The 14,136-nt window shown below is 34.7% G+C and overlaps 1 protein-coding gene across 1 annotated transcript; it reads right to left on the bottom strand.

Annotated features, from left to right (window-relative positions):
• Positions 1 to 434: 434 nt before the first annotated feature.
• LOC149562785 (uncharacterized) lies at positions 435 to 10,431 on the bottom strand. Its single transcript, XM_089826201.1, has 2 exons — positions 9,669 to 10,431; positions 435 to 1,434 (listed from the first exon to the last, which is right to left on the bottom strand). Exons 1-2 carry the CDS (start codon positions 10,317 to 10,319, stop codon positions 1,141 to 1,143), a joined length of 945 nt encoding a protein of 314 aa, XP_089682327.1. The 5' UTR covers positions 10,320 to 10,431; the 3' UTR covers positions 435 to 1,140.
• Between the last annotated feature and the right edge of the window lie 3,705 nt (positions 10,432 to 14,136).

Raw genomic sequence — 14,136 nt, 5'->3', positions numbered from 1 at the left:
ATGGTTGAGATACTCTATTAACACAGAAAAGGTGTCGAGTTCAAGTCCCACCTGCTCCTAAAGGAAAAAATAGAAATAAAAAAGGTTCTAAATCCTTTCTTTGAATATTTTCCATGACATTTCATAAAGCAGCAAATAAATCAAGGAAAAAACAACCTATATACTCTGTAACTCAAATTGTGAATACCTTTTGCTTGACTAATATTTAGCAAATCTAATTCTTAATTGGCAATCAAAGGTTTTGGGAAACCCATAAAGACAGATATTTCTATATATATAGTCTGAAACCCATAAAGACATGATTATTATCTGTTTCCCATAATACAAAAAAAAGTCCACCAAGAAAGAGAAAAGAGTAGGGACTCCGTAAAGAATAACTGGAAAAACAAATTCAGATATGGTAATCAATGTACTAATCATCTAAATGCCTGATAAGTTAGATAAAGGCCACAAAATAATTTACTATAAACGTGTTTATGAGTACAGATTGTGTTGGCAAAACTCTATACAGCATATAAGATAAAGGAGGGATGGAAAATAATAGCCTGTGACCTAAAACCAGAGCTTATTACTAGTAAGGCTTGAAACATCTAGAGAATCTGAACCTTACCATTTTTTGCTGATCGTGGCATTGAAGCATTTATGTCTCAACTGGAATTCTGACAATTACGCCAGAAGATGCAACTTTTGTCTGCTTTGTTTAACAAGTGGTATAGATGAAAATCAACAATTCTTCTTAGCTATTAAGCTACATTACCCTTGCCAGATATGACACAAAGAACAGCACCAAGCTTCTGACACTATCATTGGCAATGCATATAATTTCCTCCTGTGACCTAAAACCAGAACTTCTAGCAAGGCTTGAATTGTTTAAAGAATCTGATGATATTTTTGCCAATCATATCATGAGGCCTTGCTGTCTTCAACAGAAATTCTGACAATTACATCACAAGATGTAACTTTAATCTAATTTATTTGGTTACTGGTATAGATGGCAACCAATAATGCTGCTTAGCTATTGAACGAAATTGCCTCTGCCAGATGCAAGAGGAAAAAAACAACATCAAGCCTCTGACAATACCATTGGCAATGCATGTAATTTTCTCTACAGGCCTTCCAAGATTTATATTTTACACAGCTTCAGTTTGAATCTTGAATCCAAAGCTTTACAGTTCTGTCCTTGTCCAGTGCACCAGAAGCAATTTTATTCTCATTTCGATTGCAGGATACTGAGATAACAGTGTCTTTATGCCCTTCCAGCTTCTGAATCATATTCTTACCCTGAAGGTCCCACAGGTATACACAATGATCTTCTGACCCACTGACAATATATTTTCCATTTGTCACAGAAAATGTTGAAGACATACAGTACACCCTGTTGACATGGCCACTATATGTTTTCAGAGCCTTTCCTGTTGAATAGTTCCAAAGCTTCTGCAATAATCAAATGGTAAGAGTTAGAGTAAGCAAAGTTTAAACGAAAGGAGACTTGATTTAAAAGCACCTCTCTCAAAAAAGCAACAAAGTCTCCTCCAGATATGAAAGCAACAAAGAGAAACAAATTCCATTGCCCATATTTAAATGTAATACTCTCAATGTGGATATGCAATGTGTGAGATTAATTGGACCAATTTTTAAAATGGGAAAAACTGGCTTATTTAGCATATCCAAATAGAACATTTTCAAGTAACATATAAACAAAAGGAAAAACACAATTTTGTGTGAAATGCCAGGTACCCCGTACTGTTTTAGTCCTGAAACTTGTAAATGCACCAAATGTTAGGTTTTTATAGGAATTTAATACTCTCATTGTGGATATGCAATGTGTGAAATTAATTGGACCAATTTCAAAAATAGTTATTTGGCATATCCAAATAGAACATTTCTATGTAACATATGAACAAAAGGGAAAACACAATTTTGTGTGAAATGCCAGGTACCCCATACTGTTTTAGTCCTGAAACTTGTAAATGCACAAAATGTTAGGTTGTTTATAGGAATTTAATAGTCTCATTGTGGATATGCAATGTGTGAAATCAATTGACCAATTTCAAAAACGGGAAAAATGGCTTATTTAGCATCCAAATAGAACATTTTTATTTAACATATGAAGAAAATGAAATATTGTGGGAAATGCCAGGTACCCCTTACTGTTTTAGTCCTGAAAGTTGTAAATGCTGAAAATGTTAGGTTGTTAATAGGAATTGCCTAGAAATCATAATTTTCTGAAACAGACCCTCATGTGGATAAAGCAACAAAAAATGCAAACTAACCAACCCTCATTTCTCTCGTTACTGCAGAATATTTAATTTCTAATCTGATCATCTATTGAATTCCAAGGGAATATATTTTAAGTCTCAGAATTAATGAATCTTGTGAAAATTGGAAGCTATAAAAGACTCCCCCAGTTACAAGGATAAGTGGTAACAAGGCAAACAAGCTGTAATGACAAATGTACCTTTGCAATTTTACAATATATTTTGTGCTCACTTGGTGTCCATCCCCGAGCGTGTTTTTAGGTTCAATTCAGCCTTTAATTAGCCTTTACCCCCATGGTGTGAAGACCTTGCCTCTTATGGTCCTTTTTGTCAAACTGATCAAACTATTTTAACCATAGTTTAAAAAAACTGCAATATATCGCTAATATCGTGAGATATTGCGAGCAAACCTGCCAGCCAATATAATTGCCCGTGATATTTTGAAAAGATCGCACCACATTTGGGATAAAAAAACTCATGGTTTCTATGTTTTTTGGGTCAAAAAACTGTTGATTTAGTCAACTTGAAAAACAATAAAGTTTTCTAATAAATGTTTAGAATTTTTTCATTTTCCCGCAGGCTGCAATGGCTAACAAAAAGGCTGCAAAGGCTGCTGACTATTAAGGTACACAGATTCAGACTGCTGAGAAAACATAGAAGCACAGATTCAGACATAGGAACTATTTCGACGAAATGCGTCAAAGATGCCATCACATGGAGTACTGATTGCAGGATACACACATAATTGTTTTGCTCTTCAACATGCTATAGAAAACATTTTTGGAAATTTAACGTAAATTTGTCTAAGCATGACAAATTTCATCCCCAATGAATGACTTGGAAAGTCAACCCATAGTAGTCAAATCTCCTCATATACACATCACTATTATGCTCCTGTATGCACATCAAAATCACTATATATATTTTTATAGAGTTATAAGTGTAAATTTATATAAGTTATGAATTGATGATTGTGAGTTTATAGATAAGTTTATAATCTACAAATTTTAATTTATTTGAACTGGTTTTGTAAATTTACAATACTATTATTATATTATACTATATATTAATACTAAAGTGGTATAATATTGTATGGTAATAAATTCATTATAGAGTTATAAATTAGTATAAATTAATAACTGTATATTTAATAAATTATAATACTGTATATTTATTCCTAATGCTAATATGCATATGCATTGTTTATTAACAGCATTTATAAGTTTATAGTATTTATAAATTATAAATTAATTATAGAGGACAAATATATTTATTTATGGTCTTCATAATTATTTATTAATATATATCTACAAAAATTATATATTTTCAAATGTTCGATAAAAATGCCAATTTATTGCCAAGTTTTGTGCCAGTTTTTGGCAACTTCGAGTTTTGTGATATTGCTATTAGGATTTAACTATGTGATTTTGAATCAAACTCCTTGACCCATGTTTCATGAGTAGTGATTCAACATGAAACCATCTCTCATGGGAATAAATGGAACACTTAGCACTCATTGGATCTAGGTGATGCTCACAGGGGTGAAGCACTGGGACTTCCCGAGAGGTCACCCATCCCAGTACTACTCCAGCCTGAGCGCGCTTAACCACGGAGTTTCCTCCATGGTTAAACCCAAAACTTGCAACCCCATTTGCAAAACCTTCACCAAGTGTTGTGCCTTATGAACCATTCATTAGAAAGCCCCTTAAGCTCATCAATTGATAAGTAGGATATAATTTCCACAGCAAGTCAAATTGTGATATTGCTATCAGGATTTAACTGTGTGATTTTGAGCAAACTCATTGACCCATGTTTCATGAGTAGTGATTCAACATGAATCCATCTCTCATAAGAATAAATGTTACACTTAGCACTCATTGGATCTAGGTGATGCTCACAGGGGTGAAGCACTGGTACTTCTCGGGAGGTCACCCATCCCAGTACTACTCCAGCCTCGCACTTAACTACGAAGTTTCCTCCGTGGTTAAACCCAAAGCTTGCAACCCTATTTACAAAACCTTCACCAAGTGTTGTGCCTTATGAACCATTCATTTTTAAGCCCCATAAGCTCATCAATTGATAAGTAGGAGATAATTTCCATAGCAAGTCAAATTGTGATATTGCTATCAAGATTTAACTGTGTGATTTTGAGTCAAACTCATTGACTAACTGTGTGATTTTGAGTCAAACTCGTTGACCCATGTTTTTCAAAAAAATTAAGCTAGCCGAGATATTGACGAAACCGAGTTTTTCAACTATGATTTTAACCTTATGTTTTTCTAAGGTTCCATGACTATCATTCCAAGAGCAAATCATTTCAGACACTAGTGCATCCCATAAAAGTTTCTTGTTCAGCAAACATTTCCAGGCATATGGCCCCTAGACCCTGCCCACTTCAATGGCAACCACTCGGAACGAATCTAAATGGCTCACTGACTCCAGCTATCTCCATCTTCCCTGCTTAACTTTAATCTATATTTCATTTGGCTCTCCATTTTTCCATCAATTGCACTGTTCTCTTGCACTCTCAAGCTATAGACAGCTCTTTATATAGCTTTCTAGAACTTCTTGTAATTTATTCCTCCTATGTGACCACACCAGCATTTCTACGACAATCTTCCTAAAGGCACTGTGACAATTAACAATAGACTTGTCCACTTTGGCTTCTTCAAGCTTCTAAAGGTGATATCATTCTTATTTATTTTCACTCTTGCCACCTGTACGCCCTCATTGTTATGGTAGCATTTTTTTTTGTACTGCACCTTACACCTTGTGATTCACACCTTTGTAATCACTCTCATTCTAGTTCTTTACTTGCACTGTCAATGTTCTTTCAATCTTAGACATACATAAGATAGAAGCATAAACTGTATTTATCAATTTCTACATACTGGTTGTTCATGAAGGTCAAAAGATCAACATAGGCAATTGACCATAGTTGGCAAGCTTCCAAATATCAATTTCTTGGAGAAGATATTCAACCACATGAGAGTTTGCTAATTTCAATATGTAAATAAATCATGAGATGTCAATAACTGATAACAACAATATCAATATGTAAATAAACCATGAGAGCATCTGTAAAACAGCCTAATAAATTTCAATAAAGCATTACGCCAGCAGTTTAAAACATTAGAGAAAACATGTTCTATCAATATCCTAAATTCTCAAACATGTATCTAAAAGTCTCAAACATCAACATACAATCATTTATGAAACCAAGTGTTTGAGCTATCAATATCCAAAGACTCAGAACCATCTGAGTCACTATCACCCACATGCAGAAGTCAATACATTTGAAATTCGATAGCTGTTTTGATTCTCCTGTATTTGATTCTTATACATTTGAAATTCAATGGCTGTTTTGATTCTCCTATATTTGATTCCCCTACATTTGAAATTTGATTACATTGTTTTGGTTCTCATACAAAGGTATAGAAGCAAACAAAATTTTGAAAATACTATATTTATTTATTTTAATGCTTGGGTTCTCGACCGTAGGGGAAGGCTAGCCCAAAATGTTCCCCGTTTCCTGTTATTTTGGCCAATTTCTGCTAATTGGGAACAAGTGGGGGACATCGCCTTTGTATCCCACCATCCTGGAAACATTGAGGAGAAGACAGGGGGTTTGGGGACGGGACACGTCGGATTGTAACCATGCATACAACCAGTTTTTCCTAATGTATAAAAATAACAATAGATATATGCTTTTCTATCAAAGGAGCAAACAAATTAACATTTCCCACAACAAGGGAATATGCTCAAAGCCACGAACCATCCCCTACACTTAAACTCATACTACAGCTCAAGACCCAGGCATAAGGAGATAAAAGAAACATAACTATGTATCTACTCCTTAAACAAGTCCTCAAAATCAACATTAACAGCTCACAGCTCAAAAACGCACGAGACACTGAAAAAAAATGCATCTGAAAAAACAACCAGGTGCCACCTATTAGAAAACTCACAGCCAAGTGGACTGAGAGAGAGGCATAAGATCGCTTTGCCTCTCCGATTCAATCTCCATAACTGTTCCATGTTGAACTCACATTTAACTCTAGGTCTAGACTTCTTAGGTTTACTGTTAAAACCTCATCAAGTGAGTCATTCAACATGTGATTTCAAAAAACAAGAGATCTGGCCTCACCCAAAATTGATATAAGCATTCTATCAATCATCTCATGTGAACCATACTCCAATGGCAACTTTGAAACAACTAAAAACTCACGAAGAAAAATGATCACAGCACCTATCCACTAGCAGATTACTACAAACCATCACAAAAGTTTTCACTACATGATCAGATCAACATCCAAAAGCTTATCATTCATATATATATCTCAAATACATCTGTCTTTAAAATGCCAAGCGATATCAGTTTTAAATTATTATATCAAAGCAAAATGATCACAGCACCCAATATCTCGAATACATCTATCTGAAAAATGCCAACCGATATCAATTTTAAGTTACTATATTTATTATTATTTTATTTTAGAACTATTTAACAATTATTTTGATTTATTTAAATAGTTTATTTGTATTTGATTACTTATTATTCTGTACTTAAAGAGTTATTTTAATTTTAAAATTTTAGAAATTTAAAAATATTATTTTAGATTTTTGCATTGTTTGAACTTTTATATTAAGAGCTATGTTTTATTCTATTTTAATATATAAGATTATTTTTTTGGTTTAATTTGTTTTGAATATATATCAGCTAAAGTTAAGTTTTGGGTAACACACTCATGCCAGGAGGACATTCCACCCATTGTTGCCATTGTAGTTGCAACTATTGGTGTAATGACATCGTGATTTACTATCCAGGCCATGACCAATGCTCCCACTTCAATTGAGGAAACGTGCAGAATATAGGAACTTCCATTGGCCCCATGATTTGTATCTTCACCATGAAAGATTATCTGTACCCAACCAGCATATATCTTCTTAAGCATTCTCATCATGGCACAACTTCAATTAGTAATCCAAAATCCACCATCCTCTAAAGCAAGGATCGTCTATCTAAACCCAACAAAATCATAACCAGCTGTTGTCATTTGTTGAAGATCATGGGGAGATTGGTAATGGCATTATGTTGTCATTGCTGGCAACAAGAGTATGCAACACGTGTGTGACATTACAACAAGGCTGAATGGAAGGATGCTGATAAGGTTAATTTATGTGTTCTTCATTGACTAAGTCATGACAGAATAGCTGCAGGGCATGCTATGGCATGTATTATGGTACGCGGTCATGCATATAGTGTCTAAACATGTTGTTTATACTACTTCTACAATTGCACATGATAATCATAAGTATGGTACAAGTTATGATCAGTTTGGTGAACACAGGAAACTGGTTCACAGTGCAGGAACAGGAGCAAGAACAGAGAAGATAAAAAAATTAATGTACTCAACAGGAGAGTAATCAGGTTGTATGGTTGGAGCTATAGGATCCTGATGATGTTAGCAAATTGTTATTGCAACCACGCATTGCTTGATTATCAATAAATGAAGTTATTGGATTCTGATGTCTGACGGAGAGAACAGTGAAGAACAGTCTATTAGATTGTTGATCAGTAAAGACAAGTTGGTTTGTGGAATCTATCAGTAATAGTAGGATATATAATGACATGTCAACGCTGATGCGAAAAGTTATTACTTGTATTTTTCAGCTGATCAAAGATTCATGAAGAGGTGATTGAACCTAGGGAAATGTAACACATTTTGACTTTCTTGACAAATTGATGCATGATTGGATCCTGTGGTTGGTGCGAGATGGCGATCATTTCCAACTTGCTTGGAGGACTTGTAAGGAGGGAAACTTGAATTTCTGATGAAGTGTTAAGGCGGTAGAAAACCCTAATTAAGAGAATGTATTAATAACAGCTTATACATGAAGAGAAGAGAGTGTGTGGAAGAGAAGATAGTAAAGATCGTGTGTGTGGTGATAACAGATTGTTAATCAAGGAGTGTGATTCAGGACAGGATTTAATTTGCATATGAGGAAGAAGTGAGCTTAATTGAATCTGTTAAAGCAAGACATTGTTGCTATTTGTCAGATCAATCTACTCGTTGTTCCCTAGCAGTTACAGCAGACTAAATCCCTTAACAGGATCATGCTTAATGGTGTGAGCAGGATCTTTAACAGGGTAAAACATTAGCTTGTGGATTAAATCTCTTAGCAGAGTAGTCTTTAACAAGACTCTCTCTAACTCCTAACAAGGCTAAGATACTACTAACAGGGTATGTCTTTAACAAGGTGATTGTTATCGGTCCTAACAAGCCATATTTCATAGAGCTCAGTAAAATATTGTGGGTCTCAACCCCAACGTGATTTTTCCCTCTAACAAAGGTTTCCACGATACCAAAAATCTTGGGGTCTCGTGTTTTAGTTTTGTGGATGTTAGATGTTATAGTATTCTACATTTTTTTTAATTTTTGCATGTTGGTTGTTTTGGAAGCTTTTAAGTTCAGTTGTCAAATTTATTGTTAAACTTATCTAAGTTCAATTTAATGTCAATTTTTTTCCAAATTTTCACTCTCGCCACCTTCATCTGTCTTCCATGTCATAGTAATTCTACAATTATTGAACCCAGTCTAAATATAGCTCTGGGCTGAGGTCAACTTCAAAATCAGAAATATCGACCTTTATCTTAAAACTCTGGTTTGTCAATGCCTCAATAAGCCTCGCCATAAGATCTGTTATCCTAGTCTTGAGACTCATCCAATTTTAATATTGCCTCAACGGTATCTACTCTTCTAAGAGATTCACAAGTGTTCCTTTGAGGGCCTACATTCCTCCTGACCCTTCTCCCTGAGTTGATGTGGAATCCCCTCTGATCCATCAAATATTGCTCTAGTACCAAAACTAATGTAGATTAAGCATCTGTCCTCTGCATGCAGGTCTCCAAAGTAACTCTGCTCAACTACTAAATAAAGATCCCACAGCAAACCTGCTGCTAAAGAGAGAACAAACAAACAGCTAAACAGACCAATCAAACAAAAAATAGGAAATTGACTCCATAGTCATTATTTGAAAACCGTGAAAGAACACAGAGATAACAAAAGTTGAAAACTCGTTTACATTACAAACCTGAAAGTAAAATAAAAAAATTGAACTTGCAAATTCTACAGCTTCCACGCATTACAATAAAATTAGTATCACACCCTACGTATCTGCAAAAACAAAACACCAAAACTTCCCTAAAAAAGAGAATATAAACCAAAATTAGCAACTGACAGTTGGCACCCCAATAAGCAGCAGAAACTGCTAAGAAAAGCAACCAATGGATTATGGGAACCCATCAATTAATAAACCGCTACATCTACTTTGTCTTAGAAAGATTCGGCAGTAACAATAACTAGGAAATATAATCAATAGCCAAATTAAGAAATAAACAGAACATACCAGGGTATCATCGAGTGTAGCAGCCAGAATAAACTTGCCATTGGGCGAAAACTTAACAAAAGAAACGGCAGGCGTCTTGTCATCAATAAGCGTCTTAAGGCAATTCCCACTGGACGCATCCCATATCTTACACGACCCATCATGACTGCTGGAAACAATCAGCGACCCGTCGCGGTTAAAATCGGCAGCCGTAACGGGATCTGTATGGGCATGAATAATTCTAAGGCATTTCCCGGTCTTGACATCCCATATCCTGACGGTCTCATCGAAACCGCCAGAGACTATGAGGTTAGAATGGTCGTTGAAATTGACAGTGAAGACAAAGTTAGTGTGGCCCTTTAGGGTTTTAACGCAGTCCCCGGTGTGGACATCCCAAATCTTTAGGGTTTTATCATCGGAAGCAGAGCAAATATAGCGCGAATCAGAAGACCAGGCTACATCCGAGATTCCCTCTGTGTGGCCACGGAGAGAGCGCACAAATGCGCCCGTTGAGGACGACCACAGCCGGATGGTTTTGTCCACAGACCCGCTGCCTACCAAACGCCCATCTTTCGAAAATTCAACCGATGACACGGAGCCGCCATGGCCGGCCAGAGTATGTTGCAATCTGTATGGTGAATAGGCCGATCCGGACGCCTGGGAATCTCCCATCTTCCCGGATTTCCTTGTATGAATTGAGCTTCACATTGAATTTTTTTGCTCAGATTCTTCGTCTCATCGGCCTCCTGTGTGAGGAACTCGGTTACCATTAATCTCTCACACTGAAACAGATCCTCAAACAATGTTTTGTTAATGTGGAGATGAAAAGTGCTTTGCTTACACTAGGAGAAATAGCAGTTTAGCACTTGTTTTATGAACATTAATATTCCCAAATACTATGACTTCAATGTTTTGGTACTTCATCTCCCTCTTCTCTAGACACAAATAGATTTTGAGCTGCTATATGTTTGTGTTAGAATTATGATTTGTATATTATTAAACTTTTTTTAAGTCTGTTTTTTATAATAATGTTGTAATATTGTGAAAATGTAAAAGTATACATATTTTATATTTTGCAATTCTAATATTATGTGTGGAGTATAGTCAAAATTCAAATACTCGCTTATCACTTTCTTTATTCTTTATTTTTTTAAACTAAAAGTATAATTTTTAAATTATTATATTATCAAAGGTTTTCTTTGATTTTATTGGCATAATATGTTTTTACAATATTGTAAAAATAAAAGAGGCAAGAGTCTACAATACAACTGTAAATTGTGAATCTCTTATCGAAAGGTCTTGATTCAACTCTACACAAGCTTAATAAATAATAATAAACAATAACTTGAGAGATATCCTGAGGCATGTATTTTCATATAGAAGGATATAAGGAAATATGTGAAGTAGAAGCCCCTTTGTAGTCTTTGTCTAGATTTAATGGATAAATATATAGTGGAGTATAGGTCTTGTGGGTTCTTTGTGACCATTGGTTCAAAAAACTACTTTGTGGTTTCTTTCTTCCTTTGTTGTATGTACTAAATGTATGTCATAGGGATTTGGCATGTAAGTGAAGTGTTATTATGTACCAAAAATGGTGATAGGTTAAAGAAGATTTTCAAGAGATTGTTTTGCAATTAACACATACTTGTTATCTCTTTAGGGGTTGGATGTTTTGCTTTAATTGGTTTTCCCAAGTAAAGTGAATGTTATGTATTATTAGTTCTTACCATACACAATTACTATTGCATCCATTAGATGCAATTATTCTTTTTATTTGACTAATAAGATTATAGTTTTTTTCCAACTACTATGCATGATATATAGTTTGAATTTTTTTGCATATTTTTAAAATTTAAATAAAGTTTATATTTGTGTTTCTACTAGTTGTTACTAAAAAGAGTGAGGAGAAAATCCATTTTTGATATTGAATTTGCAAAAAAAAATTAAAAATCAACTATTATCAATATTTTTTGCACAAATACCATTCAATACAAACCCTTTCATTTTTAAATGTGCATTAATGGAGTAGCCCGATTATCCTTTCCTTGTGATATTGCTATCAGGATTTACTTGTGTAGTTTTTGAGTCAAACTCATTGACTCATGTTTCATGAGTAATGATTCACAAGAATCCATCTCTCATGAGAATAAATGGAATAGTTAGCATTCATTGAATCTAGGTGATGCTCATAGAGGTGAAGCATCAAGACTTCCTAAGAGGTCGCCCATTCTAGTACTACTCCATCTTGAGTGCTCTTAACTATGGAGTTTCCTCCATGATTAAAGCCACTTTTCTTGCAACCCCATTTAGAAAGCCTTCACCAAGTGTTGTGCCTTATGAACCATTCATTAGAAAGCCCCTTAAGCTCATCAATTGATAAGTAGGAGATATTTTTTCCACAACAAGTCAATTTGTGATATTGCTATTAGGATTTAACTGTGTAGTTTTTGAGTCAAACTCATTGACTCATGTTTCATGAGTAGTGATTCACAAGAATCCATCTCTCATGAGAATAATTGGAACACTTAGCACTCATTGAATTTAGGCGATGCTCATAGAGGTAAAGCAACAGGACTTCCCAGAAGGTTACCCATCTCAATACTTCTTCATCATTGGGACTTCTTGTTTTTGTGTTTCTTTTGACACATTGCAAAGAGGACATTTGAAGTCTCAATACATATCAACTAGGATTTTTGCATCTTTTTCTTTCTATTAATGTTTTGAGGCTTCTTCAAGGGTTTGTTTACCCTTGTCTTTGATTAGTGTTGAAAGGTTTGTTTTGCTTTAATTTTCATTAATGTTAAAATCTTGTGAAGTCTTTTATTTTCTTTTATCATTATTTCTCTCTGGGACAAACAATGTCATTAATTTTATGGGATTTATGAAATTTTGGCTTTGGTTGTGTTGTCATTTATGAGTTATTGTGTTCATTAGGTAGTGAAGGAGTGTATGGGAAAATTTTAAGGTTTTTAGCATTCAAAGTTAAAATTGCTCTATTTTTTGCACATGTAACTAGGGAACTTGTATTTTGTGGAAATTTTTCTAATGTGCATTTATTAAATAGCTTATATTTTGTTTTCGTGTGTGTGTGTGTGTGTGTGTGTGTGTGTGTGTGTGTGTGTGTGTGTGTGTGTGTGTGTGTGTGTGTGTGTGTGTTTGTGTGTGTGTGTGTGTGTGTCTGTGTGTGTTTGTGTGTGTGTGTGTGTGTGTGTGTGTGTGTGTGTGCGTGTGTGTGTGTGTGTAGATAGATAGATAGATAGATAGATAGATAGGCTTTCTTCCTACTTGTGAATATCCTTTCATAATTATTTATTCCTTACCTCCTTGTACATTATGCAACCTTATTGATCTCTAAGGAGACTACACTTTCCTTATGATTGATAGCCTTTTTATCCTTTTTTCTTAGTGCTTTTATGAATCCATACGAAGATTGTGCTTTTAGTAAGACTAATCCCCTAAGTTGACCCTTGTGTGAAAATTCTAGGCCACACCGTTTACAAATTTTGTAGGCCACACCATGCATAGTCTCCTTAAGTTGCACCATGCACAAATTTTATAAGCCACCCTGTGTACAAATATTTAAAGTTACCCTATGTGCAATTTTATAGGGTAGAACTAATTGGCATATCATAGATTGATATGTCGTCAATTCTCCTTATCTCTCTTTGGGATGAGTGGAACTGGCATAACATAACTCTTCATCATTTCCTTCTCCACCTTTCCTCTCCCATGGATCAACTAGCATAACACAATTTGCTAGACCTTTGGATTCATGATTTATCTCTCTTATTTCGAAAGTTTGATAACTTATATAGTGGGTTAGATAATAGAGTGTCTTACATCTTTATTGTATGTTATATTGCTTTCCATGTTATCCTATGTGCTCTTCTTACAATATCCTAACCATGATACTAGCTATTTAGACATTAAGTTTTGCTAGGTCTCTTCAACTAGTTGACTTGGAAACCTACTAAGCTCTAGGCTTTTATTTTTCCTATATTTGTCCTTTCACATGGATGTATGAGCTAAGATCCTTTTTTGGGGGGATAGTTCCCTTAAACTTAATGATGTCTTAGATCTTTATAATTCTCTAATGATTCTCCTTCTTTTTGTCTCTCATTTCCTTTATGGTGAGCATGAGTTTGTCATATATCCTTGCTAATTGGGGGTTAATTGTGCCATTGTAGATTGTAACCACTTGACATGTGTGTATAATTTCATGATTTTTTAGCACCCACGTTATCATATTTTAATAGTAGATATGGCATAATGGACATCGAAGTTCACATATGAGTCCTCTATCATTTCAACCTTGTTTAAAATCAAAGAAGACCCTTATTTCTAAGTCTTCTCTATTTTTCTTTCAACATAATAATATATTTCATTATTTAGACTCTAAGTTACCATTGTAGCCATTGTATTATGTGTTGATCTTGAAATAAATTGTATGTTGTAATATTGCATCGCCTAATTGTCTCTACCATGTGGT

Source organism: Cupressus sempervirens, chromosome 4 (genome assembly GCF_028749045.1).
Source record: "Cupressus sempervirens isolate cs-2001-9-10 chromosome 4, ASM2874904v1, whole genome shotgun sequence".
Lineage (NCBI taxonomy): Eukaryota > Viridiplantae > Streptophyta > Pinopsida > Cupressales > Cupressaceae > Cupressus > Cupressus sempervirens.
This window is presented reverse-complemented; position numbering and strand designations above follow the sequence as displayed.

Bases quoted from the DNA above. Each gene is read 5' to 3' on its own strand.
- LOC149562785 (XM_089826201.1), bottom strand. From the start codon at position 10,319: ATGGGAGATTCCCAGGCGTCCGGATCGGCCTATTCACCATACAGATTG. The intron at 1,435-9,668 runs GTATGTTCTGTT...TGATTATTGCAG, and splicing joins CTACACTCGATGATACCCTG to AAGCTTTGGAACTATTCAAC.